Below are 27,725 nucleotides of genomic sequence, written 5' to 3'. Positions count from 1 at the left end.
GGCCCTCGGGGTCCGCCCGAAGTAGGGGAGGGGGAAGGGGGTGGGGGGTTGGGGGAAGCCTAGAAACTGGCGTGTCCCCCCACCCCTTCCCGCCTGGGGGCCGCCTTGAAACTGCAGCCAATCCGTGCCTTGTTTACACTGCGTGATTGACAGCGGGCTGGCTGGTGGCCAGCCAATCAGCATGAGGGGGCGGGAGGAGGGGGGTTGCGTTGCAGTGGGGCTTGCATTGCACCTTCGTTGCAATGCAACCTCCGCTGCATCTCGCCCCCCCCGCGCCTGCTCACTCAACGCGCATGCGCGCTCCTCCCATTCATCTGCCGGGCTTGAATTAGGCGCCGCCACCGTGCGTCGTCACCCTGGCTACTCTTTGATTGGTTAAGCATCTTGGGCTCAACGCCAGCCTATTGGGTGTGGCGCGCTGACGGACGCCACTCACAGGAAAATGGGGGAGTTGTATGTGTGTGTGTGTGTGTGTGGGGAAGGAGGGGGAGAAAAGGATGGAGGGGGGGGGGCTGGTTGTGGTGTTGGGGGGGGGTCGCGAGCGCCGCGCGGCGGCCAATCAGGGGGCGGCGCGCGCGCGCGGCGAGAGGGCACGCGCTTATTAGCATGCGGGGCGCGTCGCCCCGGCGGAGTGCGCGGCGTGAGCGGGGAGGCGCGGCGGGGACCCCCCCCCCAACCCCCCCCTCCCCCTGCTCCTTTTTTTCCCCCCCCCCTTTTTTTTTTCCTCCTTCCCCCCCCACCCCCCCCCCAATCCCTTCCCCCCCTCCTCTTTCTCCGGTTCCCTTTGCTGCAAGAGCAGCCGGTGCATGGGCAGTGCACGGGCACCGGCAGGAGCACGTTGCTGCTGCTGCTGCTGTTGCTGCTGCTGCTGCACCCCCCGCCAAGGCCGACCCGCGCCGCCTCCGCCGTTGCCGGCGGGACCGACCGCACTCGCCCCGCAACACCCCGCCGGTAAGTAACTGCGGGATGGTGCTTGGGGAGGAGAAGGCGGAGGAGGAGGGGGGTGTTGTTGGTGGTTGTTGTTTTGGGGTTTTTTATTGTGATTTGGGGCGCTTTTGTATTTATATAAATTTTTTTTAAGCCGGCTTTATTTTTTCCTTTTTTATTTTAATTTTTTTTGTCCCCCTTTTTTTTTTTTCCCATTTTTGGAACGTTTGAATTATCTTTTTTTTTTTTACTTTTTACAAAATGAAAACATTTTTGCGCGGCGATTTTTATTTTTTTTTCCGTTTAGATATTTCTGCGCCCTTTTTTTCCCCCCCCCTTCTAATATTTTTTGCGCGGTTTTTTCTTTGATATTTTCGAGTGCTTTTTTTTTTTTAACATTAAAATAATTTTCTGCGTTGTTATTTTACATTAAATTATTTTACAGTGAAGAATTTTTGTTGTGCGTTAGTCTTTTTCCATTCCGATGTTTTTGAGCGTTCGAAATGTTCTTGATCTCCCGTAAAATTTTGTCTATTAAACCATTTTTTCTTGAATCCAGTATTTAATTTTTTTTTCATTAAAAATTTTTCTGCATTACATATTCTTGCTTTTAATTATTTTCCTTTAAAATTTTGTTGGGTTTTTTTTTTGTTTGTTTGTTTTTAATTTACCCGAACACCCCATTTTTTCATACCGCTCTCCTGCAGATTTATTTACAAATCCGCACGTTTTGAGACTGTGCCGGGATCTTTCCCTCCCGCCGCTGCCCTCAGCCTCCCCCCCGGGATAATACGGCCGCGTTCATCCCGTCCTCACTGGGACGTGGAGCTCCGGCCCCGGGTGCGCTGCGGAGAGAAGCGGGAGGGTCCCCGGCCGCGCTCGGTGCTCCGCTCCCCTTTGTTCGCCGCGGCCCGGCCCGGCCCCGGCAGCCGCGGGCTCCCCGCCGGATCGGGCCCCGCCGGCCCCGGCGTTGGCGAGAACAATGCCTCGGCGGGCCCCGCGCACCGGTCGGGCTGTCGCTGCCTTGGAGGGTCTCCGGTACCAGGGCCAGACACTGGGGAAAGGCAGAGCGGTGGCCCGAGCACCGAAGAAATAGCGGAGAGCGGCGGCCGTGCAACCCGGGGAAGGAGGAAACCGGGAAAACCAGGGCCGTGCACAGGGGAACCGGGATCTTGCAACCCGGGGAAGAAGGGAAACCAAGGAGGGGAAGGTCTGTGCACCGGGGAGGCAACGGGAAACCGGGCCTGTGCACCGGGGAGGAAACGGGGCCCGCGCACCAGAGACTACGAGGAAGCCGTGCACCAGGGAAAGAAGGGGGTCGGGAAACACAATCTGTGTACCGGGGAAACCGGCGACAACTGGGGTCTGATCACCGGGGAAATATGATCGGTGCATCGGGGCGAAAACAGGACCCGAGCACCGGGGAAAATACAAGAGCCGAGAAACGGGAAACTGGGGCCCGAGCATAAGGGAAAGGATGGGGATGTGCACCGGGAAACCGGGCCCCGAGCAGCGGCGTGGAGAATAGCGAGCGTTGTAGCGGTGAAGCGGGGCCGGGGAGCGGCGGCCGTGCCCCGGGGAGAACCGGGGCGGGGCGGGCGGGAAGGCCGGGGCCGTGCTCCGGGAGCACCCGGAAAACGGGGAGGGGGCGGTTTCTGGGGAAACTGGGGGTCGTGCACAGGGAGTACTGTGGAAGCTGGGTGTTGTGCACAGAGAGTACTGGGGTAATTGGGGACTGCGAACTTGGGTGTACCGGGAAAATGGGGGGACAGTGCGCCGGGGATGGTGGGGAAATGGGGGGCCAGGCACGGAGGATATCGGAGGAAAATAAAAAGAGCTGTGTAGTGGTAATACTGGAGAAAAAGGGGGCTGTATACTGGAGAAACTGGCGATTTGCTCACTGAGGGCGCGGGGGGGGTGGGGGGGGCATGCAGGGGGTCCCTGGGGACACAGGGGTACTGTAACCTCCGGTCCTGGCCACGCTCTCACGTCCTCCTTTCTCTCCCTTGCGCCAGGAGCGGAGGATGAGCCGGGAGTCCCGGCACGGAGCGCGGCACGCCGCCACCGAACCCGGCCCGCCGCGGCGCTGAGGATCGCCGGCCGCCCCGAGGAGCCCCGTCGGTGTCCCGCCGTGCCCGCCGTGGGCAGCGAGCGGGTGGGTGGGTGCCCCCGGCATGGACGGCCGTGACTTCGCACCTCCACCGCCGCGGCTTCTGTCAGAGAGAGGCAGCCTGGGCCACCGTCACGGCACGGGGCGTGTGGCGGGTTCGGCACACAGTGCCGTGCAGCCCCCTGGACACTTCCAGCCCACCAAGTACTTCCCCGCGCCTATCTCCATGGCCACGCACACAGGTCAGAGGCGCCGGAGCGGCCGCGGCACAGGGGACCGGGTGGGACGTGGGGTCCAGCACAGCCGCGGGGGCTTGGCCTCTTTGTGCTGCTCCCGCTGTCACTATGTCCGGTGGGTTTAGGGGGTGTGTGCAGAGGGGGTTCGTGCACACCGTGGGGGCATTTTCTAGGTCTGTGGGAGTGTGACCCCCGTGTTGGCCCAGCGAGATACCAGTGCCTGAACAAGGAAGCGCTTTCTGGGGGAACAAGGAGGCCGTTATGCGCGAAGCCGGCGCAGCGGCGGCGGTGCCGTGGTGCGGCGACGGCGGGGAAAGGTCAGCAAACCCCCGGCTCTATATAAAGCGCCGAAGTGTTAGGGTGCGAAGGGGTTTGCAGCGCGTGCGGTCGCTTCAGCACCTGGTGTCGTGCTGCAGACGGACAAAGCGCCGAGCACGGCACAGCCAGCTGCACCGGCACTGCGGTGGGGGCTCAGAGGACCCGGCCGTTCCGCCGGCATCCACGGTGCGCTCACCCGCTCAGCTTTGTCTGGCAAAGGGCGTTCGGCTGCGGCTGGGCAAGGGTGAAGAGGGGTGCAGGGTGCCTGAAGTGGGATGCACAGCCACAAAGTGATGGTGGGGACTTCAAGGGGTGTTAGGGCACGCAACAGGGAGCTGGATTTGCTGCCGCCAAGCTCCAGGATGGAGCTGGAGCAGAATTAGGGCCAGATCCGGTGCCGACTCCACGATGCTGGCCGGGGCCCCCCACTTCCCGCCGGCACAGGCGGTTTTTTTCGCCGCGGCACGGCGGCAGTGCCGGTTATTGTCGCCGCCTTGATGAGCTGTGAATACTAATAAAATTATATCTGCTTTAATGGGATTACAATTAGTGCGTGGATTAGGGCGGGGGGCACGGCCGGGCCGGCGCGGGGGGGTGGCCCATGGCTCCTCAAAGGAGCTGGAAAGCGGTGGGATAACTGGGGGGTGGCTGGGAGGTGGCTATGTATCGAGCCCGCGGCCGGGGCGGTTTCGTTTTGTGGCCGCGGCTTTCGTGCTGCGACCGGCCCCCCTCCGGGATCACCGTTGGCCTCCCCCAGGATTTGGAGTGTGGGGGGGGGTGTCTATACTGGGATTCAGTGTCCAACCCTGGGATGGGGGACTGGGGTAGGGACTCGACCTCTGTTTTGACTCGTGGTAGCTGGGAGGGGATTCCCCTCAGGGAACGCTGGCACTGGGGGGGCTGTTGGCTTCCTGCTGGATTCTCGGCGTGATGGTATCCCTGTAGCGGCGGCGGCCGGACCCTCACGCCCGCTGGGGCCTGGGCGACACATGGGAGCCCAAATGCAACGGAGGTTGTTAAAATAACATGGATCAGGCTAAAAATACTCCGGCAGAAACTCGCCTTTTAAAAAAAAAAAAAAAAAAAAAAAAAAAAAAAAAAAAAAAAAAAGGCGAAAAAAAAAAAAAAAGCAGCCAAACCCAACAACAGAAAGAGCTAAAAATATTCCCTGCTTTGGCAGGGCCGGCACAGCCGGAGCCCATCCCGGCAAGCCGCACTCGGAGGCGCGTCCGGGAACGTTGCTCGAGTGAATAAAAATTATAATCTAGTGCCCAGCACGGTGACAGGACCGGCAGGAGGGGAGTCCCCAGGCCTGGCGCCCCATTTTCCCCACGGCACGGCCGTGCCATGGGGCCGGGAGCCGTGGCAGCGTGCGGAGCGGTAATTAACGCCGATGATTGATAATTACCCCACCCAGCAAATAAAGCCAGCCCGCGGTTTGCCGGGCGGCCGTGGCGGTGGCGAGGCCGACGCGGCACGCGGCAGCCGCGGGGCACCGTTGTTGGCTTGGGGGTGGGGGGGGCTCCGGCCACGCTCCCCCAAATGGCTCCCGGCCTTCGGCTGGACTACACCTCCCAGGAGCCTTTGCTGGGGGCCGGAGGCCGCCCTGGGAAGGGGAGATAAAAGCTGTTTAGCTTGATTTTATTAAAGCCATAATTCAGGACTGCGCAGTTATTGCAAACAAATGCTCTGGTTTGTGTCTGGTTTTGGCACCAGGACCATGCAAATGATGGCACGAGACAGCGCTGGGGGCCAGAGCACAGGGAGCCGCTGCCCTGCCTGGGGCTGGGGGTCAGGAACCCCCAGAACCCTGGGAGCCCAGCCCAGGCCGTGATGCAGCCTCCTTGCGCTTACCGGATCTGGGGGCTATAGTCCCACCACCCCATCTTGCCTGCGCTGAGCCCCATACCAAGCAGGGCTGGGGGTCCTAGACCCCAGCTGCAGGGCACAGGGTTGGAAAACTTCGGCAGCAGCTCGACCAAATCTGTGCTTTATGCAGGAGCCTCAATTTTTGCCCTTATGACGTTTTTATGGACTAATATATAGTTGGGATCGTGGCGGGCTGTTTGTCACCTCAGCAGAGCCCTCAGTGCATCATGACGTCGAATAGTGCTGGGGGGCCTTGCATGAGCACCAGGTTTTGCTGGCAGCCCCTCTGCTGTGGCTGTGCTGATGCTGGTATGCAACTGTATCCCAGTAGTGCATCTTCCTGCAAACCAGTGCTAGTTTGCATCCTGGTGCAAGTGCCCAAACTAGTTGTGGTGGTGTGGGTATGCAGCCCACCACAGGTGTGCAGCCCAGCTGTGGTGACTTGGGTGTGTGTCCTGTTGCGGGTGTGCGTGCTGGCAGTGGTGCACAGGCGGTGATCTGGCAGCGTGGTACTGGTGGCCAGCCAGGCTCCCACAGCTGTTCCCCTCCCTGGATTAAGTTGCAGGCTGGGTGCTGCACAGTCCCCCAGCGCAGCTGGGGTGGTGATGGCTGGGGGCAGGTGGGGACGGTGGCCCCCTGGCCAGGGTGGTGACGCAGGGCTGGGTGCCAGCATTGCAGCCGCTCCACATTGCAGCTTCCTCATTAATGACTGAAGACATGGGGTGTGACAGGGGGTTGGGAGGCCACAGCACAGCTCCGGCATAGCCGTGGCACGGGGGCTCCCTGTTCCCCTCCTCGGCACTGCGTGTCAGCCCGGCCGCGCCGCCGCATGCGCTGCATTTTAAAAAGTAGGTGTCAAAGTTAAAACAGATTTTGAGATTAACTTGTCTGCTCCTCGTTAGCCACGCTTGTGCCAGGGTGGCCGACGCACGCACGTGTCCAGCGGGATGCGGAGACTCCCAGATCCTGTGGAATCGCCGCGGAGTGGGTTCATCTGTTTGCTAACGATCCGTGCGGAGATGCCGCTGTGTGCCGGGGCCTAGGGGAATGGGCAGCCCCAGCAGCCACATGGCACTGTCCCAGCAGCTGCTGTGAGTTCCCGGCTACTGCTGCTGATCACCCCAAAGTGGGGGTGGCCTGGGGGTGTCTCAGCATTCCAGACTGTGAGCACCTGGCCTTTGTCTCCTGTCCCTGCGCCCCGAGGCAGGTGCCTGTTCTGGCAGGCTTGGGGACAGTGTTGTCGGTAGTGCCACCACCAGGTTTTGCGTGCCAGGCACCCTTCAGGAATGTCCAACCTGGAGTGTGCTGTTCCCCCCACCCCACCTCCCGGTTCTCCCCTCGGCATGTATGGCAGCAGTACAGGGTAACCCAGTGGGGAATTACAGCAGGAAACAAAAATAGCAAGATTTGGCTATTCGGTGACTCTGCAGAGATTCACACGGGCTGTGCCCCCCCGCGCCCCCTCCGCAGTAAATAAACATTCACCCAATAATCTCATTCTTGGAGTTCTTCTCTATCCGCTCCCTTAAAGCAAAACAGATGGGCGCAGCGTGGCCCTGCTTGCAGCCCTGCCTGTCTGCATCCCTCCATCCATGCTGCCATGCCTGCCCGACCAGCCACCCTGCCTGCATCCTTGCTCCTGCAAGCACCACCCTGGGGTAGGATCTGACCCTGCTGGGTGCTGGTTTCCCCTAGTTCCAGGAGGGATAGGATGAGTGCTTGGAGCCCCCTAGGATTGCTCCCACAGGGTTACATGTGCTAGTGTCACCATGGTCCCCAAGTTTTGGGGAGATCCCTGGTGGGTCCACGATGCTTAGGGACATCAGATCTCTGTGCAGTTGTGTGTGGGTGGAATTCTGGGACCCCCCCCTTAGCCCTCCCCAGATTCCCTGTGGTCCCATCTCAGCTCTGTGGCTGCTCCCAAAATGGCCCCTGGGCTTTACGAGCTGTGTACATTGGGTGTGCAAATTGTGCATCAAGCCTGCAAGTTGTGCACTGGGTGTGCAAATCATACACTGAGCATGCAAATCTGCATTGGGTGTGCAAATTGTGTATTGAGCATGCAAATCGTGCGTTGCCTGTGCAAATTGTGCCTCGAGCATGCAAATCATGCACTGGGTGTGCAAATAGTGTATTGAGTGTGCAAGTCCTACATTGGGTGTGCAAGTTATGCCTCAAGCATGCAGGTTGTGCATTGGGTGTCCAAATCATGCCTTGAGAGTGCAAGTCATGCATTGGGCATGCAGGTGTCAGTCGTGCAAGCAGTGTGTCCCGAGCGGTGCACACGCGGCCCCGGAGCGGCGCACAACCCCCAGCAAGCGTGCAGGCAGGCGGGAGCGCGCAGCAGCCCTCTCCCAGCGCCAGCCTTCCCCTTCCCTCCGTGGCAAGCCGACAGCTTGCGAGTGGCACTTAGCACGGAGCGACTGCCGCGTGATTACCCATCGGATAACGTTTTAATTGTACTTCTGGCGCTCTGTCAAGCTCGTTTGAACCGCGTTCCGATATTACAGCATTTATTTAGTGCCATAACAATATGGATTAATCTTAAATTATAACGCCGAGGAAATTGTATTACACTTATTTTGTGTTTGTCAGATATGTAAAGGTGGCTGCGTTGGGTTGCGAAGTGCTCGGTGGGGAGGGCCCTGGGGGGGCTGCATCCTGCCCTGGGTTCTCAGGGATTGTGGGGAGCCACCTCCGTAAGGGTGCCCAGCTGTGGGGACGTGGGGCAGGAGGGTCCCTGCCAGCTCCTGGTGTCTCCGCGTGCGGCCCTGGCCTCGCTTGGAATGTTCCAGCCCCGAAATAGCCAGGGGAGTAACTCAACTCCACGCCCTGCGCACGTCCTCCGTGCCGCCGTGGATATCATCATCACCTTGCCCGGGTGTGGCCGAGGGGCTCCAGCCCCCGTTCAACCCCTTCTTTGAAATGAAGCCCCTAAATAGCAGGGTGCAATCCCCCCACTTCCTGGAGCGGAGGCAAGGGGATGGGGCATTCTGGAGAGGAGGGGCTAAAGACATGCTCCCTTTCCTACTAGTGTCACTCTGGGGACCCTGCTGCTGCACCCTGGCCCAGAAACTTGTGGGGCTTCAAGCAGCTGTGCCTGGAGTAACCCCACAACAGGGCTGGGCCCCCCCCACACCAACCCTGACTCTGCTTGCTGGCAGGGGAAACTTTCTATCTTCCCAACTTATTCCCATCTGTGCTGCACTTGGTGTGGGGGCGAAGAGTGGCTTGGGGAGAAGCACCCTTTGCTCCCTCTGCCAAGTCACACCCATGTTCCCCCCTCCCCAGCCCTCATCTCCCCCACTACTGTCTGTACGGTTGTGCTGAGACACGGCATGCTCATCACACGTGTGATCCTCTGTGAATTGGGGAGCAAGGCGAAGCTGCCCTCCCTCCTCATTCCCTCCACTGAGGTTTGGCAGTGGCTTCATTTCCCTTTTAACCCTCTCCTCTGCCTGCTGTCTACCCCCAGTCATGTTTGGGGGTCTCGAGTGCCACCATCTCCCTCCCCTGCCTCAGTTTCTCTGCCTGGCCACACTGCAGGGTGCACCTCAGAGTGTTGTGTGACCAGGGCTGTGTCAGGATGGTTGTGGGGTGGCTGGGGCCAGCGCAGTGCTTGCGTGGCTGTGCTGGAGCTGCCGGAGTTCCCAGCATGAATGTGGGGTGTGAAGCTGCCCAGAAGCCATCAGAGCCTGGGGCTGGTGGCCATGGCCATAGCCATGACCACCCTTTGCACTCCACTTGCACCTGGCATGGGGGATTTTCTTGCCAGCTGTGCCAGTGCCAGGGCTGGGAGTGATACTGGTGAGGCTGACTCATGGTGCTGGTCATGGGAAGCTCAGCCAGGGGGTTCCCAGGGTGATGCTGCTGGGGTGGGATCCTGCTGCCCATCTGCCCTGTGCTGGCAGCTCCGGCACTGCCTGCTTATGGGTGAGACGAGTTGTACATAGTCTCAGGGGCCCTTTGCTGCTCTCACTGGCACTGTAGCCAGAGGGGGCAGAGGCTATGCTGTGCCAGGCTGTGCCATGCCGAGCCATTTCGTGCTGTATCACGCCATGCTGAGCAGGAACAGCTCCGGACAGGGGACAAGTGTGCGAGGGGCCAGGAGGATGTGCCTAGGGGCATATGAGGCGGGTGGGAACGGCCGGACCAGCCATGGGGCCAGTGTGCGCCAGGGGACTCAACCGTGCCAGTGGGCATGAGTCAGCAGGTGGGAGGTGTGGGGAGCTGCACCACGGCCCTGCCAGCCCCCTGGGATGCTCTGCGCCAGCACGGCCCCGCCGCCGTTGTGGGGGGGGGTGGTTTTGCTTTTTTACAGCCTGTTTCACAGCTTCCAGAAAAGGCTCGTTCTGGAAACCTCGGCTTCCTGCCCGGCACAGCCGCCCGGCACGCTGCCGGCTCCACACCCTGCCGCGGGGTCCCCCGGCACGACCGGGGCTGGATTGTGCCAGGGTCGTTGCCTGTGGGCGGCATCAGGCGCAGGCTCCTCCAGGGTGCGTTGGCACGGCGTGGCGGGCCGGTGGGTCCCAGTGTGTGCCGGCACAGGGTGGGCAGCGTCCGGTTCCCAGGATTGTGGCAGGGTGTGGCCGTGCCCTCGGCCCACACGGCCCCTCTGCCTGGGCTCGGTCCCCGACTGGCCAGCGCAGGAAGGAGCGAGCTGCCTGAAACCACATCCCGACACTCATCCCAGAGGCATCCCGGAGGGATTAGCTGGGGAGCGTGGGCCGGCTTAGAGAGCAAAGCATTGCTTCCTGCCCCGGCCGGGCAGCTGGCCAGCCTGGGCTCCTCCACACCACACCATGCCGAGCCGTGCCTAGCAATGGGCACATGGCTGCAGCCACACCAGCCCACAGCAGCATACAGAGGGACACGGGGGGTGAGTCCACGCAGCTCTCCCCCCTCTCTGGCTCCTAACCAGCCACTGGCCATCAGCTCCGATGTTTCCACCATGACCTCACACTTCAGCCAGGGTGGGGACCAGGATGAGGTGCTGGGCTCTCCCCACAGCTGCTGGGGAGGCTGCTAGGGTCAGGGCGAGGGCTGACCCCTTGCTTTACAATTCTCCACAGGTCTGCCCCTCCTTGCACATGTGTGCACACATGCATGGGCACACACATACACACACGTGTGACTCTGCCCCTGTCCCAACACCCATCCAGCACTAGAGCCGATGGCTGTCCCTGTGTCCCCAGCCTTCCTGCCACCGCCTTGGGCACTGGCAGGGCTCTGACTGCTGTGGCTGGCATCTGCCCATGCTGCCAGCAGGGTGACCCTGGCATAGAACAGCCAGGGCTCATCCCAGTGAGTAGCCAGTGTCCCACAGCAGCTCCAAGCCACAAGTGGGGAGGTAGCATTAGCATGGCAAGCCAAATGCATGTGCAAAGCTTCCCATGTGCCAGCACATGTGTGTGCCCAGGGCATGGACATGGGGTCAGGGCATAGCACCAGCGCTCGTCACATGACTTGGCCATGCCTCACATGTCCTGGTGTGTGTGCATGCCCCAGGGGGCTGTGGAGACATGAGGGCTTGGGGAGGGAGTCACAGGAGGGCTAGGCCTGTTCACCAAGCGTGTGTGCACTAGAGGCACTTGTGCATGAGGGATGTGCATGCACTAGGGATGGGTGTGCACAGGGGCTTCATGTGCGCAAGGGGTGTGTGCACACGAGAGGTGTGGGTGTGCCCAAGGGATGTACAAACACAGCGTGCCCTGTGCACAGCCCTGCAGCTGGCATGAGCAGGAGTGTGCACGAGCGAGCATGGCAGTGGGGTTGGGCAGGTGAGCAGGGACACAGGCAGCCCCCTCTGACTCACTCCTCTTTCCCTGCAGCCAGCAGCAGCCTGATGGGCAGTGCACCCACCTCCTCCTTCATGGGGGGCTTCCTGAGTGGCAGCCTGGGCTCAGGGGCACCCAGCCACCCCACTGGCCCCACTGCCTCTCCCCCAGAGCCAGCATTCCGTGGGCCCCACTCCAGCACCTCCCAGATCTGGTTCTCGCACTCCCATGAAGGTGAGTGGGCGTCAGGGAAGGGACGGGTGGCAGCACCCTAGGGGTGCACAGACAGGGTGGCCCTGTTGGGTGGCCCTGCGGGGTGGCCTGGATGCAGATGGGATTCTGCCTGGTGCTGGCAGGTGACATCCAGAGAATGCCCATGTGGGCAGTATTTGGACCTCCCAGACACTGGCACGTGGGGTGGTAGTGGCAGCCAGCCGGCATGGGCATGCGGTTGGCATGCAGCAAGCTTCAGGGTGGCACTGGGGAGAGCCACAAGCCCACAGACCCCCTTGGGCATCCACAGGGACCAGACTCGCCATTCTGCAATCAGGACACAAGGTGGAGATGCTTGTGCCAGGCTGTAGACCCCTGCCCCATATGCCAGGAGCTGGGCTGAGCCCAGGCCAGTTTGTGTCACTGGTGATAAACTAGGGGCTACTGCTCCCCTCCCACAGCAGGGACCCTCATGCTGGGGCCAGCTGCTGCATAGTGACCTCTGGGACCAGTCAAACAGACACCTCACATGGTGGGGAGCAGGGGCCTGCCCCCAACACCCCCTGGAACTCCAGCATGTCCCCATCCCCGCCACGGTGGCCAGAGCGAGGGCTGACAGAGTTAAGGAGCAGGGAGGTGGTATTGGCTCGGGGCCCTGGCAGCCAGCCCAGCTGGTAGTTTGACCGGCTGCCAGTTGGCTCCTGGCGTGCCGGGGCCTGCACGGCGTGCCGGGGGGGTGGGGTGGTTCGGGGGGCCGGGCAGTGCACACAGCTCCAACAGCCCACCGCTGATGGACAGGCAGCCTGAGCATGCCACTGAGGGCTGTGCCGAGCCTCCAGCATATGGCCACTGCTGCCCTAAGTTTGTCAGGTCTCTGCAGCCACTGCTGTTCTGTGGGGGCAGGAGGGTCCTTGTCCTGGAGGGGGTGTCAGACTCTAGCACTGATGGCCAGAGTGGTGTGTAGCTGGGATGGTGTGCGGTGTGGTGCACGCTGTGGCACAATACAGAGGTTCCATGGGGGGCTGTGAGAACAGCCTGACCCCTCCTGACCACTCTGTCCCCAGCCCCCGGGTACCCCCGCTTCTCTGGAAGCCTGGCCTCCACCTTCCTGCCCATGAGCCACCTGGACCATCACAGCAACAGCAACGTCCTCTATGGCCAGCACCGCTTCTACGAGAGCCAAAAAGGCAGGTACCAGGGTCCTAGCATGGCACTGCAGTGCCACTGGGCTGGCTGGGGTTCCCCACAGCAGCATATGTCCCTAGCCTGGCATGGGTAGGGGGCTCAGTGCCTGTCTCCAGTGCCCATGCCTGGTGTCAGGTCCCTGAGGAGAAGTGGGACCGGCGGGCACGGGGTGGTGGGCACCCAGCCCAGCCGCTGCTCTCGCTTTTCACAATATTGTGGCGGGTGCTTAATAGGGAACATTGTTTGGGTGGGAAATGGAGTTAATTAGGCACTGCCGGCCCCCACGCTCCTCCCCTCATTAGCGGCCAGCCAGCGCTGGCACGGCTGCAGCCCTGGGTGCCCAGACCCTCACCGTTGTTCAGTGAGGGGACCACTAGGGGCTCACCCGTCGCTTTCCTCTCCAGATAACTTCTACCTGCGCAACCTGCCTGCCCAACCCGCCCTGCTTCCCACCAGCCACAGCTTCCCTGGCATCGCCCGTGCCGCTCCTGGGCCCCCCACTGGCTCCTGCAGCCGGGAGCGAGAGGCTGGATCCTTGCCCAAGACCCCCAAGGACTATGACCGCTTCTTGGCGGGCAAAGAGAAGGTGGGCAAGGGGGACCCCAAGGAGCGGCCGCCTGAGGAGGACCCAAAGGAGCGACACAAGGTGGTTCTGCCAGTGCCACCAGAAGGGCACTGCAAAGAGGGGCTGCCCACACGAGGGGCCGGTGACGGCCGCCCCAAGCACCTCGCCTCTTGCCTGCTGGGTGCCAAGGGGCTGGATGGTGATGCAAGCCGTGCCGTGCTGCCCAGCTGTGCCGGCAGTGCCATGCCCCGTGCCGGCCGCTGCAGTGCCAAGGAGCCATGTCGGGGCGAGCGGGAGCCAGGTGCTCCTGAGATGCCCCAGCCTTACAGCGAGTGTGTGGAGCGACGGCAGATGCTGCACCATGCTGTTTCCTACGCGGTGCCCACCGGACCGGCCACGCTTGGCCCCACTGCCGGCTCCTTCCCCTGCCTCCAGCTCCACGCTGGCCCCGAGATGCTGTGCCCGCTGCCGGAGCCAGCTGGCCGAGAGCTGAAGCTGAGCGGTGCCACGCTGGTGCCCTCGGTGGGGCACCTCACAGACAAGAGTCGCTCTTTCCAGGTGACGGCAGAGGCTGGTGGCCTCGAGCGTGCTGAGGCCAAGGAGCGGCACGCCGAGGTGGGCACAGAGCCCCCAGTCACTTACGGTGGCCCTTTCCACCACCCGCTGAAGGCAGAGGGTGCTGCTGAGCGGCGACTGGACTGGGGGGGTCCCAGTGCCCGGCTGAAGGGGCTGGAGTACCTCGGTGGGGGAGCAGCCGAGGGACCGCCCTTTGCGAGCCGGGGTCCAGCACCCAAGGGTGCTCTGGAGAAGGGCTACTTCGAGGTCCCACCACCGCCCGACTGCTCCCGTGCTGCCCGCCCTGACCCTTTGAGTGTCCGGGTCGGCCCCTCCTGCTGCACTTTAGAGAAGGGCCCCCCCAAGGACCCTCCCTCTGGACCAGCTACCCAAAAGGTGGCACGAATTCGGCACCAGCAGCACCCCGAGACAGAGGCAGCTGGTGCTGGCCCTGAGGGCAAGCGCAAGCCACTGGAGCTGAGTACTCTGGGCTATGGTGGGCCCCACTTGCCCCCTTGGGGCGTGCAGGGCCAGGGCCCCCCACTTGGTGTGGCAGAGGAGAGGAAGGGACCCTACTTGGACCCCTTTGGCACGAGTCTGCAGCCGGCTGCGTTGATGACTCAGGGCCCGGTGCTGGGTCAGGAGGTGCCAGCTGCCCCGGATGAGGTTTCGGCCATGAAGAATCTGCTGAAATACAGCAACCAGGCGCTGCTAGGGGGGCAGAAGGGCCCCCCCTTTGTCGGGCTGGGGGGCGTCAAGGGCAGCTGTGCCCACCAAGATGCCAAATTTCCCCCGGGAAAGGGGCAGCCAGAGCTGGAGCGACCAGATTGTGCCCGTGGCCGGGAGCATGATGGGCTGTCCGCTGGTGAAGGTGAGGTGCGGCAGCCACCTGTTGGCATCGCTGTGGCTGTGGCACGGCAGAAGGACACGCTGGGACGACCTGACACCTCCTATGGCAGTGGTGGCACTGGGCGGCAGGGCCGGGCAGCTGCCAGCATCAAAGGTAGGGCTCGGGTTGGGGGGGGTTGGTGGCAGTCTGGTGGTGCCATGCTGATGCCAATGTCATGTCCTTGGCACAGCGGGCACTGCACGGCCCATGCACCTCATCGACCTGGAAGCAGAGGAGGAGCGGGGTCGGCTCTGTGAGGAGCGCCTGGGGCTGGCAGGGCGAGAGCTCATTCTCCAGTAAGTAGTGAGATGGAGCTGAGTGTCCCTGTGGGGCCCAGCACCAGTGTCACACTCTGCCCCACACTTCATGTTTCTCTTCCTGCAGGGACAACAAGGACCTGGTGGAGTTTGCCCGAATGCATCCGTCTGGGGGATGTCCTGGGGAGCTGACGCCCCACCTGATGATAGCTGGGGGCTCATCACTCCCCACAGGGCAGCTCGGTGGTGACCCTGCCACCCATGCCCACCCAGCACACACGCACTGGCTGCCCCGCACCCGCAGCCCCTCCATCTGGATGGGGGGACACTCCTATGGTCAGTGCCGCTGGCAAACGGGGAGCTGTGGGAACAGGGCTGACTCAGTGCTCACCCTCCCCCAGCAGTGGGGTGCTGCTCACCGAACCCCAGCACTGACAGACCACCCCCTCCACCCTGCAGGCATTGGCCACCCTGCGCTGCACCAGAACCTGCCACCTGCCTTCCCCACCTCCATGCCCAGCACCATGCAGCCTGTCTTCCCCCTCTCCCAGGACCCCCCAGCCCAGCTCGTCATTCTACCCACTGAGCCCCCAGCCCACGGCACCCCCCACACGTTGGGTGAGGCTGGGATGGGAGGGTTCTGGGGCCACTGCTGGAGGTTTGGGTCTGGGGGAGAGGAAATGGGATCCCTGTGGGTGCTGCTGGAGGATGGGATGTGCAGGGGAGGGTGATGTGACCCCTGCAGTTGCTGCCAGAGGTGCAGGGGTAGGAAATGTGGACTCTGGGTGATTTTGGGGGGTGCAGGGGTGGGAGATGTGGACTCTTTTTAGTGCTCCTGATGATGCAGGGGTGGGAGATGGGTCCCTGCAGGTGGTGCTGGAGATGCAAGTGTGGGAGGTGGGTCCCCATGGGTGCTACCAGGGGTGCAGGGTGGGGGATGGTACTGCTGGGGTCTGCAGGGTGACCCTGAGGTCAGTCTCTGTCTCACCCCTTGCCACCGGCAGCCGATGTGATGGACCAGGCATCGTTGTGGCCCCCAATGTACCCGGGACGAGGCCCCAGCACCCACCTGCAGCACACAGGGCAGCTGCCTGTGTACTCACGCTCACAGTTCCTGCGACAGCAGGAGCTCTACGCCCTGCAGCAGCAGCAGCGAGCAGCACAGGCCCTCGAGATCCAACGCCAGGCGCATGTCCAGGTGCCATGGGGCTGGGGGCATGGAGAGACTGGGGGGCTGGGTGTGGGGTGGGATGTGGGGCTAGACTGGGGGTGCAGGGTTGGATAGAGGTTGGGCTGTAGGGATGGGGGGGTGATGTGGGGTGAGGGGTGAGATGCTGTTGTGTGAGATGTGGGCCAGGGATGGAGGTACTGGGACTGAGCAGCGAAGCAGGGCCTGCATTCTGGGTCTGGGCTGTGTGGTGCTGGGGAGGGGCTGTGGCATGCAGGGCTGGGATGTGGGGTAGGGTTGTAAGATACTGGGTAGGGACCAGGCTGTGAGACTGGCACGTGCTGACCTCTGTGTCCTCTGCAGCGGAAACCGGAGGAGCAGCCTCTGGAGCTGGAGGATGGGGGTCCCGAGAAGCCCCTCAAACCCTCTCACAAAGCAGTTGCCTTAAACCCTCCGACCAAGGGCCTGTCCTCAGCAGCCCCCGGGCCCCCCAAGCTGTCCCCTTGCTGCCACTCTCCGGCCCTGCGGCACCCAGCCAAGTGCCCTGTGACCCTCCCTGCGGCCCCCTGCACTTTACCCGTCTGCCCCACCACCAGCTCTGCCGTCGCCCCCCGCTCCCCAGCTGACAGCCCTCTGCCCGTCCAGAGCAAGGGCAGCGACGCTGAGGACAAGCGCGGAGAGGGGCAAGTGCCCCGCAACTACCCCAAATCCCTGGAACCAGGTAGGAGCCGGTGGGAAAGAAAAGGAGGGTGCCAGTGGTGTTGGGGTGTACCGAGGAGTCCCTGCTAAGAGTCAGCTGTTTCCCCACAGATCTGCCCCCCGGTTACAGCTACCCTGCTGCTGGCATGGGCTTCTCTGAGGCGCACTCGGCCGAGCCAGCTGACCCCGACACTATGCACGCCGGCTCGCCACCCGCTGAGCCGGAGCAGTCCCGCACCTTCAGCCCCACCAGCGAGGTTCTGCGGGAGTCAGGCCCCCCGCAGGAGCTGCCAGCCAGTGGGGCAGCGGCCGAGGGTCCCGGAGTGCTGCTTCATCACCACCACCTCCTAACCCCAGGACCCCACTGTGGAGAGCGGGGATCAGCACCGACTGAGGGGGCTACCGAGGAGCCCTTTGGGGTGTGCCCAGACACAGCTCAGGGAGCACCGGAGCAGAGCTCACCAGAGCCGCAACATCCGGTGCCTGTGGTGGGGACCTCCCCACTGCCCGCCACTGCTGAGGAAGAGGAAGAAGAGGATGAAGAGGAGGAGGAAGAGGAAGAGGAGGAGGAGGAGGAGGAGGAGGAAGGTGACAGCGATGGCTCAGAGCCAGAGGGCAGCTGTGATGAGGAGGATGGCGAAGACTCCAATGGGCGACAGGGCTGCTTGGGCGGGCTGGAGGCTCTGATTGCTGCTGGCATTGACCTGGGGGAGCTGCCAGCACTGGGCTCACCTGAGGAGCCCCCTCCAGCCCCCCCCTCGCCTGCCCCCCATGCCTCAGGGATCCCTGGCATTGCCCTGCTCAGCGAGCTGGCTGACCTGGAGCTGCGCCGTCGCCGCTGTGACCTGGCCCTGGGAGGTGAGTGGTCCCTGGTGTCCCTTGCTACCCCTGCCCTGTGGTACCCCATCCTCCTGGTACTCTGCCCCATGGCTCCTGGTTCATCCCAGTGCTCACAGCACTCTGGCTTCACAGTGCTCCCCAGTATGCCCTGCCCCTGTGGGACCCTGTACTCCTATTTCCCACTGCCCCATGGCACTCTGTTGTCTTGGTGTCCCTTGCCACTTGGTGACCCCTGCCTATAATTAGGTGCCCAGGTGCCCCCTACTGAGGGTGCTGCATCAGGTTCTGTATGTGGGGCATGGAAGAGAGGGGTAGTGCAGTGCCCATGAGAGCAGGGCTGCTCTCACACAAGCGGGGCTGGGCAGTACACGTGTTCTGCAGCAGAGCAGGGGGCTGGAGGTGCTTGTTTAGAGCAGAGAGCTATGGGTTCACTTTTGGAGCAGGGGATGCTGGGGGTCATTTTCATATCAGGGGATGCAGGTGCATTTATGGATCAGGGGGCTGGGGGTGCGTGTCCAGAGCAGGACTGCATAGCATTTTGCCACAGAGGGCTGTGTGCAGGCTGGTAGTGCTGGTACTGTGGTGCGATGCAGTGCCCAGGAGCCAGCCACTGCTTGCAGCCCAGGGCTCAGCTCCAGCACTGGCTCCAGGCAGGCGCTGGGATTCCCTCCCGGCTCGGCTTCCCCAGGGAATCCCAGGGGCCCCGGCAGGGAAGGCCGGCATGGCCGTGCTGGCCGTCCTGGTGTGTCCCCAGCCCTGTGGTGGGTGTGTTCTGGTGGGACCTTGCGTGCTTGGAGCTGCCCATGGCCTTGTGGTGTGGGGCTGTGACACTGGGGGGCAGTGGGTAGCTGTGGGGCCCCACATGCCCATGGGGCAGCCAGATGGGGCATGTCATTGCATCTCTCCCGAGCTTGGCTGTGCTTGTTGATGAGTTCCTTGCTGTTGTGTGCCCACCCCTGGCTCCAGCAGCCCCTTAGCCCCACGGCTGCCCAGTGATGCCATCCCTGTGCACCATCTCCCTGCCCCTCACCACCCCTTGTGGCATCCTGCAGAACACCCCACTCGTCCATGGCACCCCATGGCATGGCCTTGTGCCCCATGACGACCCCTGCCCCTCAGACCCCCTTTCTCATCCCACACGGCCCCGGTGCCACTATGGTGTGCTGGTCACACAGAAGCATGCATAGGTCAGCGTGGGGGTCCAGGGCATGTCCCCACTGTCCCTGCTGACCTCCTGTCCCAGCAGGGGAGGACGAGGACCTGCTGGCCTTCAACCTACAGAACCTGGCCACGGTGGCAGCCGCCTGGTCACTGGTGGAGGCAGCCAGCCGGGAGGGCAGCCCCCCTGCGCTCAGCCCCCTGCCCACCTCCCCACCACCCCGCACTCGCATCCCCCGCCGCAAGTACACCTGGACGCCCAAAACCAAGGCCGTGAGTGTCTCCTTGCGAGTTAGCGCGAGTGGGAGGTGGGATGAGTTGTGCCCGGTCTCAGCCCTGGAGACCGAGGCTGCTGGCCCTGGCCAGCTGCCCGCCCACACCCCCTCTCGGCCCTCCAGGTTTGCCCCTTGAAAGCAGCCATCGAGCAGCTCAACACGCAGGAGGTGGAGGTGCGGATGCGGCTGGCGGAGCTCCAGCGCCGCTACAAGGAGAAGCAGCGGGAGCTGGTGAAGCTGCAGAGGCGGCATGACCATGAGTATGCCCTGTCCCCATCTTGGAGGTGTCCCAAGGCTGGCAGGGAAGGGCAGGGCAGGGGGTTGGTGGCCTATGAGGAGGCCTGGGGAGGGACAGCAGTGGTGGCCACCAGTGCAATGAGTTTGGGCCTGTCCTCAGCCCAGCTCGGTGGAGGGGCACCACCTGCGGTGGCTGCACAGCTCAGGGTGCCCCCAATCTTGCCACGGCTGCAGGCGTGATGAGAGCTCCCGGAGCCCGGCACGGCGTGGCCCAGGGCGGCCAAGGAAGCGCAAGCACTCCAGCACACTGGGCAGGGCCGAGAGCCGCAAGGTCAAGTGAGTGACCGGCGCCGCGTGTCCTCCTTGTCCCTGGGGATGGGCCACCAACCCTGCTGGCGGGGGGGTTCCAGTCACGCTGCTAAAGAGGTGGCTGTGCCTGGGAGACCCCTTCCTTATCCACTGCAGCCACGTTTTGGCAGTGGGGGAGGTCTGATTGCTCACTTCAATATGCTCCCGCTTGTGACTGGGAGGGGGCTCAGCTGGGTGGCAGCACCGTGTGTCCCCCCGACCCCCCACCCCGTGCTGGCTGCGGGAGCAGCGTTGCATAAAAGCCTCTTTATCTGTGCCGTATAAAGCCATCGGTCACGCTGCAGCGGCGTTTGGTGCTGCCGGCGCTTTATTATTACCCATTAGCCGCCCGGCGCAGCCGTTTCCCCACTCCCGGGCCCTGTATAATTGTCCTTCTCGGCTACAAATTGCCTCTCCCGACAGGGCCATTTGCATAAATCCTCAGAGCGAGTCCAAACATGCTCGGAGCGTGTGTGCGTGCCCGGCCCCCAGTCCTCTCCCTCCTTCCCCCCCTCCCCGTCAGTAATAACAGTTAAATCTGCGCTAAATGGTTCCTTCAATTAAGACGGAAAGGAAAGGGGGAAAAAAATTAATCTCTAGGTTTTATGTCACAAAACATTAGTGAGAGAGTGAAGGTTATTGCGGGGGGGGGGTGTGGAATGTGGAGGGGGGAGATGGTGGCTGGTGGTGGTGGCCTGGGGGAGCTGGATCCATCCGAGGGGTACAAGATGCAGCTAAAGATGCAGGATCCAGGCAGGGGTGTGGGATCCAGGCAGGGCTGTGGGATCCAGGCAGGGTTGTGGGATGCAGATAGGGGTGCCAGATCCAGGTGGGATTGCAGGATCCAGACATGAGTGCACGATCCAGGCAAGGTTGTAGGATCCAGACAAGATTGTGGGATCTAGGCAGGGCTGCAGGATCCAGACAGGGGTGCAGGTTCTGTCTGAGGGATGTAGAATCCAGACTGGGTTTTAACGTCTAGCTAAGGATGTAGGATCCAGTAAAGGATGCAGAGCCAGGCTGAGGATGTGGGATCCAGTCAGGAGTGCAGGACCCCTTTAGGGGGTGCTGGATCCGCCTGTGCGGGAGCAGGATCCCTCTGTGGGGTCTTGCAGGCGCTATGCCCACGCTGCACTCCTCACCAGGGCGGTGAAGACCAGCCTGTCCCTGCTGTGTGCTGAGCTGCGAGGGGACACCGAGCCCAAGAAGAAGAGGAGCAAACTGGCTGAGGCGACATTCGGCTCCCCAGTGAGTCCAGCTCCACCACCAGTCAGCACCACACTAGGGCTTGGGGGCTGCTGAGCACCTCCTGAGCCACCTTGTGCCCCCCCAGGAGAAGGTGCGGTGCAAGAAGAGCAGCTCACCGGGCAAGCTGGCCTGCAAGGTGGCTCACAAGGTGAAGAGCAAAGGGCTGCCTGCTGGCATCAGCCCCTTCCGCCGGAAAGACCCCAACCCTGGTGGCCGCATCCAGAAGAAACTCTCCCGACCCAAGAGCTCCAAGGCTACCAAGTACCAGCCACAAGACTCTGATCCCCGGCAGTCAGCAGGGTTCAAAGGCAAGGCTGGCTTGGAGATGGGATCTGGGATCCAGCATGGGGATAGAGGTGTGTGGTCTGGCACAGGGATGGGGTAAGGAGCAGGTGCTGCAGAGCCAGGGAGAGGGAGGCAGCCAGCTGCAAGTGCTGGGTGGTGGTGTGTGCCAAAGGGTCGCAAAGGACCCTGACTCATCCCATCCTGCATGGGGAACCAGCATCTCTAGTCACAGAGAGGTGCAGCAGCCACTCCTGGGTGCACGGAGTCCTTCATCGCTGCCTCCTCCTCTTGCAGATGAGCATGATGGAGACACTGACAGCGAGGATGGTGACGATGAGCCAGGCTTGTCCCTGCCACCCTCAGTGCCTGTGGCCGTGCTGGGACCCTCCCCGTCCTCTGTGGTGAAGATGGAGGCCAATGAAAAGGCAAAGAAGAAGAAAGAAAGGCAGGGGCTGCTAGGTAATGGGGATACTGGGGGAACATGGGAACAAGGGATTCCACCTGATGCACACACCAGGGCTTGGGTGGGCACTCACAGGGTGCCCTGAGCCTCGTTTCTGCCACAGCAGGACCTTGCCTTCTGGGTAGCCCCGAGGGCGAGGTGAAGATCAAGCAGCGGCCAGTGAAGCCAGGGGCTGGCAAGCTGGAGAAGGTGCCTGTGCGGCGGAAGGCAGGTGGCTGTGAGGAGGGTGGCAAGAAGAAGTTGAAGGCCAAGGCTAAGGACAGCCCCCGGCCGTCAACTACCGGCAGTCCCAGTGCACTGGCCCCTGCCAGCAGCCTCTTTGCCGGGACCGAGCCACGGCACTTCACAGCGAGGGATGAGGGGGCTCGTCTGGCCAGCGAGAGGCTGAAGAAGGCAACACGCAAGAGCAAGGTGCTGCAGTCAGCCCTGAGGGTGAGCGTGGAGGGCAAAGGGTGGGGGGCACCCGTGGACTGGGCAGGGCAGAAGGATGAATGGCTGCACAGGGACCGGCAGTGTTGGTGTGGCTAGAGGGATCTCCACTGGGTCCTGGAGGTGTGGAGGGATGGGTGTGTAGGCTGTGGCTGGTGGTGGAGGTGGGGGACAATAATTCATGGACTAAGGGCACTGGGGTTATTTGGGGGCATTGATGGGGAGGCAGTGGGCCCCAGAGGACTGGGGTCAGCATTCTGCAGTGCCATCAGCCTGCTCTGGCCCTTCTCCCACAGCGGAAAACCGGAGCACTGTCACTGTCCCTCTCCCCCCGGAGTGCCAAGACCATCCTGAGCAAGGGCAAGAAGCTGGCCAAGGTCAAAAGCAAAGTGGCCACCAAGCAGGTGAGAGACAAGAGCCAGGCTCCCAACCTATCATGGACACTTCCTGTGCCCCCCACCCACCCTGAGCTTCCTGTCCCACAGTGCAAGGGCCGGGCAGTCAGCAAGCTGCTGGAGAGCTTCACTGTGGAGGACGACTTTGACTTCGATGACAACAGCAGCTTCTCCGAGGAGGAGGAGGAAGAAGGGGGCTGCCTGGCAGGAGGGCTGCGAGGGGGTCGCTGCTCCCCTCTGCCCCATGCCTGTGCCATCCAGAAGGAAGATTTGAGGGATGGGCTCCATATCCTCATCCCCAAAGAGGACAGCTTGCTCTATGCTGGCAGTGTCCGCACCATCCAGCCCCCCGACATGTGAGTTTGAGCGGTCAGGGTGGGGGTTCCTGCACTGGGTGGGGATGTTGAGGTGACTGGGTGGGTGCTGAGCCCCTTTCTATGCCCCTTCTCCAGCTACAGCATCATCATTGAGGGTGAGCGGGGGAACCGGCAGCGCATCTACTCGCAGGAGCAGCTGCTACAGGAGGCGGTGAGCAGGGGTGTGAGGCCAGGGAGGGTGCCAGCTGGCAGTGGTACGCCTTGGAGCCCAACACATCATCTTCCTCACAGGTCCTCGACATCCGGCCTCAGTCTCGACGCAGCCTCCCACCAGGCACCCGTGTTTGTGCCTACTGGAGTCAGAAATCCCGGTGCCTCTACCCAGGGAACGTGGTGCAAGGTGAGGAAGGACCGTGGGGTGACTGCAGGGGGACTGTGAGGTGGCTGGTTGGGGTTGGGGGGCATTGTGGACCCCTACTGCATTGCAACAAGTCTCCCCACACTTGCAGGCTCCTCCAGCGACGAAGAGGAGGATGATCCTGAGGCGGTGATGGTGGAGTTTGACGACGGCGATACAGGGCACATCGCCGTCTCCAACATCCGCCTGCTGCCCCCTGACTTCAAGATCCAGTGTGAGGGGGCTGGGGCAGGGTGCTGTGGGCTGGAGTGGGTGGGCAGGGAGGGCAGCAGCACCGGCCTTGACGCCACACTGCCCACAGGCACCGAGCCATCTCCTGCGCTGCTGGTCTCCAGCTCATGCCGGAGGACGAAGCGGTCGTGTGGTGAGGGACCCCCTGCCGGCGAGCTGCCCCCCAGCCTCTGCCCTGACCGCCACGATGGCCCTGAGCCCCCCAAGAGCTCAGGCAAGAAGGCAGCCAGCAAGGAGAAAAGTGGTACGGAGAGGAGCTGCCACCTATAGACCACCTTCTGTGGGGTGCCCAAGGAAGGTGGTGCCGGCAGCAGGGGTGTGAGGGATCACAGGTTGCTGGGATATGGGGATGGATGCTGGGGAAGGAGGCTGCGATGCAGGTGTGGGGGAGCAGAGGAGGCAGAGATGCAAGCAAGGTAGGGGCTGCAGCATAAGATGGGGTGCAGGGTTTGGGAGTGGAGTATGGCAGGGTGCAGGGAAGGGAGCAAGGATGGGGAAGGAAGTGGCACAGAGCACAGTAGCAATGGGGAAGGGAGATCAGGCTGCAGGGAAGGACATGCAGGGATGGGGACAGTCCCAGAGCAACCCTGCCTCTGACTGTCCTCCCTCATGGCTGCTGATGCCTTCTGACCCCATCTCACTGATGGAGAAGGGAGCTGAGGAAACTGGGGTTGTTTAGCCTGCCGAAAAGGACACTAAGGAGGGACCTTGCTCTCTGCAACAACCTGAAAGGAGGTTGTAATGAGGTGAAGGTGGATAGAAAGTTCAAGAGGAAATGGCCTGAAGTTGTGCCAGGGGAGGTTTAGGTTGGACATGTGGAACAATTTCTTCCCCAGAGGGGTTGTCAAGCCCTGGAAGAGGCTGCCCAGGGCAGTGGTGGAGTCCCCGGAAGGATTGAAAGGCTGTGTAGATGCGGTGCTGAGGGACATGGTTTAGCAGTGACCTGGCAGTGCTGGGGTGACGCTTGGATCTTAAAGGTCTTTTCCAACAGAAACGACTCTGTGCTTCCTGGCAGGCAAAGCTGTGGAGATGCTATCGGGCGGCAAAGCGCCGCTGCTGAGCGACCCCTTCGTGAGCCGGAGGGGTGGGCAGCTGCTCAGCTGGTCAGCGGTGGCACAGACGAAGCGGAAGGCATCGAGCAAAGGCACAGCCATGCTGCAGAACCTCTTCCAGGTCAATGGCAATGCCAAGAAACTGCGGACCAAGGAGACCATCTTCCCCGTGCACCACCATCACCACCACCACCTCGCTGCCCCTGTCTTTGGCAATGGGTTTGGGGCCGACTCCTTCAGCCGCATTGCCAGCTCCTATGCCTCATTTGGAGCCGGGGCCGGGCTGGTGCTCCCAGCAGCCCAGAAGCTCCTGCGCTCCAAAAAGGCTGAGCGGATGGAGGCAGAAATGGGCAAGAGCGGCCGGAGGAAAACAGGCAGCGAGTACCTGGTCAAGCTGGACCACGAAGGGGTGACGTCCCCCAAGAACAAGAACTGCAAGGCTCTGCTTCTGGCTGAGAAGGACTTTGGGGCCAAGCTGGAGCGACCGCTGGCCAGCCACAGCTATGCGCATGCAACACTGGCAGGCAAAGATAGGAAGGGGCGGGCACCTGTGCACCAGCTGCCCGTGGGGCTGGCACTGCGGAAATACTCAGGCCAAGCTGAGTTCACCCTGAACTGTGACAGCGACTGCCACAGCTCCTACTCAGACATGGACGAGGACGAGGAGGCAGGCGGGCTGGGCGCTGATGTGTCCTCACGCTTCATGACCCGTCTCTCGGTGTCCTCCTCTTCCTCGGGTTCTTCCACCTCCTCCAGCTCCGGCTCCATTTCCACCTCCAGCCTCTGCTCCTCCGACAATGAGGATTCCTCCTACAGCTCCGAGGACGAGGATTCCACATTGCTGCTCCAGACTTGCCTCTCCCACCCGGTGCCGGCGCTGCTGGCGCAGCCGGAGGCTCTGCGCTCCAAGAGCGGCACACCGCAGCGGTGCTTCCTCACCAAGGCCACCGCTGCTGGCCCCAAGGCCAAGCTCAAGCGCAAGGAAGCCCTCAGCTTCTCCAAAGCCAAAGAGTTCTCCCGGAGGCAGCGCCTGCCCTCGGTGGAAAACCGGCCAAAGATCTCTGCATTCCTGCCCGCGCGCCAGCTCTGGAGGTGGTCAGGGAACCCCACGCAGGTACAATTAGTGCCCACTATGGGCATCTGCCGCTCAGCATAGACAAGGGGAAAGAAAGGGCATGGCACCTGGGGCATGGGGGCATAGGGCAGTTGCACAGGTGCATGGCAATGAGCATGGATGCTTGGAGCAGCGTGCATGGGGTGTAGGCATAGTCACGCTGTCCATGGCAGTGCGCACGGGTGCATGGTGCCTGTGTGCATGGGCATGGGCCTGGGTACCTGGGGCAGGGTACATGGCAGGGTGCTTCTGTGCCCAGGCTAGGGTGCATGGGGGCAGGGCACATGGATGCATAGCAGTGTGCCAGGAGTTGTGAGGAGTCTGGTTGGGCAGGTAGGGTGGGGTTGGATGGGGCTGGGAGTCCGTGCGCTGTCCCTGACCCTGCTACCTTGTCCCCCCCAGCGTCGGGGCATGAAGGGCAAGGCACGGAAGCTGTTCTACAAGGCCATCGTGCGGGGCAAGGAGACTCTGCGCATTGGGGACTGCGCCGTCTTCCTCTCTGCCGGGCGGCCCAACCTGCCCTATATTGGCCGCATTGAGAGCATGTGGGAGTCCTGGGGCAGCAACATGGTGGTCAAAGTCAAGTGGTTCTACCACCCCGAAGAGACCAAGCTGGGCAAGCGGCAGAGTGATGGCAAGGTGAGGGGTGGGCACAGGAAGCTGGGAAAGGGGACAGCATGGTGCAGGGGATAGCTGGTGATGCTGTGTTGTGTCCCCCACCACAGAATGCCCTGTACCAGTCGTGCCATGAGGATGAGAACGATGTGCAGACCATCTCCCACAAGTGCCAGGTGGTGGGACGGGAGCACTATGAGCAGATGACTCGCAACAAGAAGTACCAGGACCGGCAGGACCTCTACTACCTGGCAGGCACCTATGACCCCACCACAGGCCGGCTGGTGACTGTCGACGGGGTGCCCATCCTCTGCTGACCCCCCCCCCCCCCTTACCTACCCAACCTGGGCACAGGGAGGGAGACACTGGGGATGTCTGCGCCCCCCTACTCCACTGTGGGGCTCCTTCCTGGCTATTATGCAAAGCCCTGGGGTGTCCAGGGATGGGGTAAATGGGGCAGGGGGCAACATCATCATCATGGGGGGCGCGGGGGCAGGGGGGGAGGGGGCTCCCCTACAAGCCATACTTTCCCTAGTACCTCTGACTGTTTGCCAGCAGGTAAAGCAGAAATCAGGTGTGTTGTTCTATTTATTTTGCCTGTAAATATTGTATTTCTTCCGGGAAGTTTTATGGAAAAACAGAGAAACCAACCAAAAAAAAAAACAAAAAAAACAAAACACACACAAAAAAAAACCACAAAGGAAAAAAAAAGACAAACAAAAAGCAAAGGACAAAAAACAACATGCAAACAAACAACAACAAAAAAAACTTAAAAAACAAACAAACAAACAAAAATCATTAAAAAAAATAATGTACAAAAAAACATTAATAATAATAATAATAATATGGGTGGGTGGGGGAGGGGGGAGAGAGGGGAGCGGGGCGGGAGGGTTGCGTTTCTGTTTCAGTGCACTGTGTCCCCCAGCCTGGCTGGGACAAGGACAGCTGGGGAGCTCTGTATATATCTGTCTCTAGGAGGTGGGGGGGGGAACGCGGCAGGGGAGCGGGGGGGAGGGGGTGGGGGAGGGGCTCGGGGGTGGGGGTGGGAGGGGGGGTCCCAGTGCAATAGCGGGGCGGCTGCGGTGCCGGTGGACGCTGGCCCGTCCCGCCGCTCGCCCGCCGCTCGCCCGCCGCTGCCCCGCGCTGTAAATGTGTACAGGCCGCCTGCGGCGCCCGGGGCGGGGGGGGGGGGTGGGGGGGGTGCTTTTTCCAGTGTAAACACTAAACAAACAAAAACCCAACATGAAACAAAACACACACAAAAAAGAAAGGAAAAAAAAAACCGAACATGTTAAAAGGAAAAAAAAAAAAATTAAAAAAAATAAAAAGAAAAAAAAAAGGATTAAAAACACAAAGGTTTTATGAACAGCAAACTCTATGTAAAGGCCTTTTAGTATGGAACTTTTTTATTGATAACTTGGCTTATGAATAAATATATGAACCGTTTGCTGGTGCCGGCTCTGCTCTGCCTCGGTTTCCCTCCTGGGGTGGACCAAGCACACCCAGTTACAGGCAGCCCCCACCCCCACCCC

General features: G+C 61.7%; 1 protein-coding gene across 5 annotated transcripts; it reads left to right on the top strand.

The window, feature by feature from the left end:
• The first annotated feature begins 730 nt into the window (after positions 1-730).
• BAHCC1 (BAH domain and coiled-coil containing 1) lies at positions 731-27,017 on the top strand. 5 transcript variants are annotated; one of them, XM_068151225.1, is made up of 27 exons: positions 731-951; positions 2,943-3,279; positions 11,292-11,471; positions 12,515-12,637; positions 13,040-14,758; positions 14,835-14,940; positions 15,029-15,237; positions 15,361-15,519; positions 15,906-16,099; positions 16,433-16,790; positions 16,880-17,626; positions 18,855-19,039; positions 19,165-19,301; positions 19,513-19,614; positions 20,772-20,874; positions 20,960-21,182; positions 21,454-21,618; positions 21,729-22,054; positions 22,348-22,455; positions 22,537-22,802; positions 22,899-22,974; positions 23,055-23,163; positions 23,273-23,395; positions 23,483-23,656; positions 24,428-25,578; positions 25,981-26,217; positions 26,304-27,017. In XM_068151225.1, exons 2-27 carry the CDS (start codon positions 3,102-3,104, stop codon positions 26,508-26,510), a joined length of 7,665 nt encoding a protein of 2,554 aa, XP_068007326.1. In that variant the 5' UTR covers positions 731-951; positions 2,943-3,101; the 3' UTR covers positions 26,511-27,017. The 5 variants fall into 5 exon arrangements, with proteins under 5 accessions (XP_068007326.1, XP_068007324.1, XP_068007325.1 ...); XM_068151223.1 differs by having other exon boundaries at positions 20,960-21,230; XM_068151224.1 differs by having other exon boundaries at positions 18,852-19,039.
• Positions 27,018-27,725: the final 708 nt, after the last annotated feature.

Source organism: Melanerpes formicivorus, unplaced genomic scaffold (genome assembly GCF_026170545.1).
Source record: "Melanerpes formicivorus ecotype bairdi unplaced genomic scaffold, bMelFor1.0.p_v2 SCAF_21, whole genome shotgun sequence".
NCBI lineage: Eukaryota > Metazoa > Chordata > Aves > Piciformes > Picidae > Melanerpes > Melanerpes formicivorus.
The sequence above is the reverse complement of the archived record's forward strand: the minus strand, read 5'-3'. Positions and strand labels throughout refer to the sequence as shown.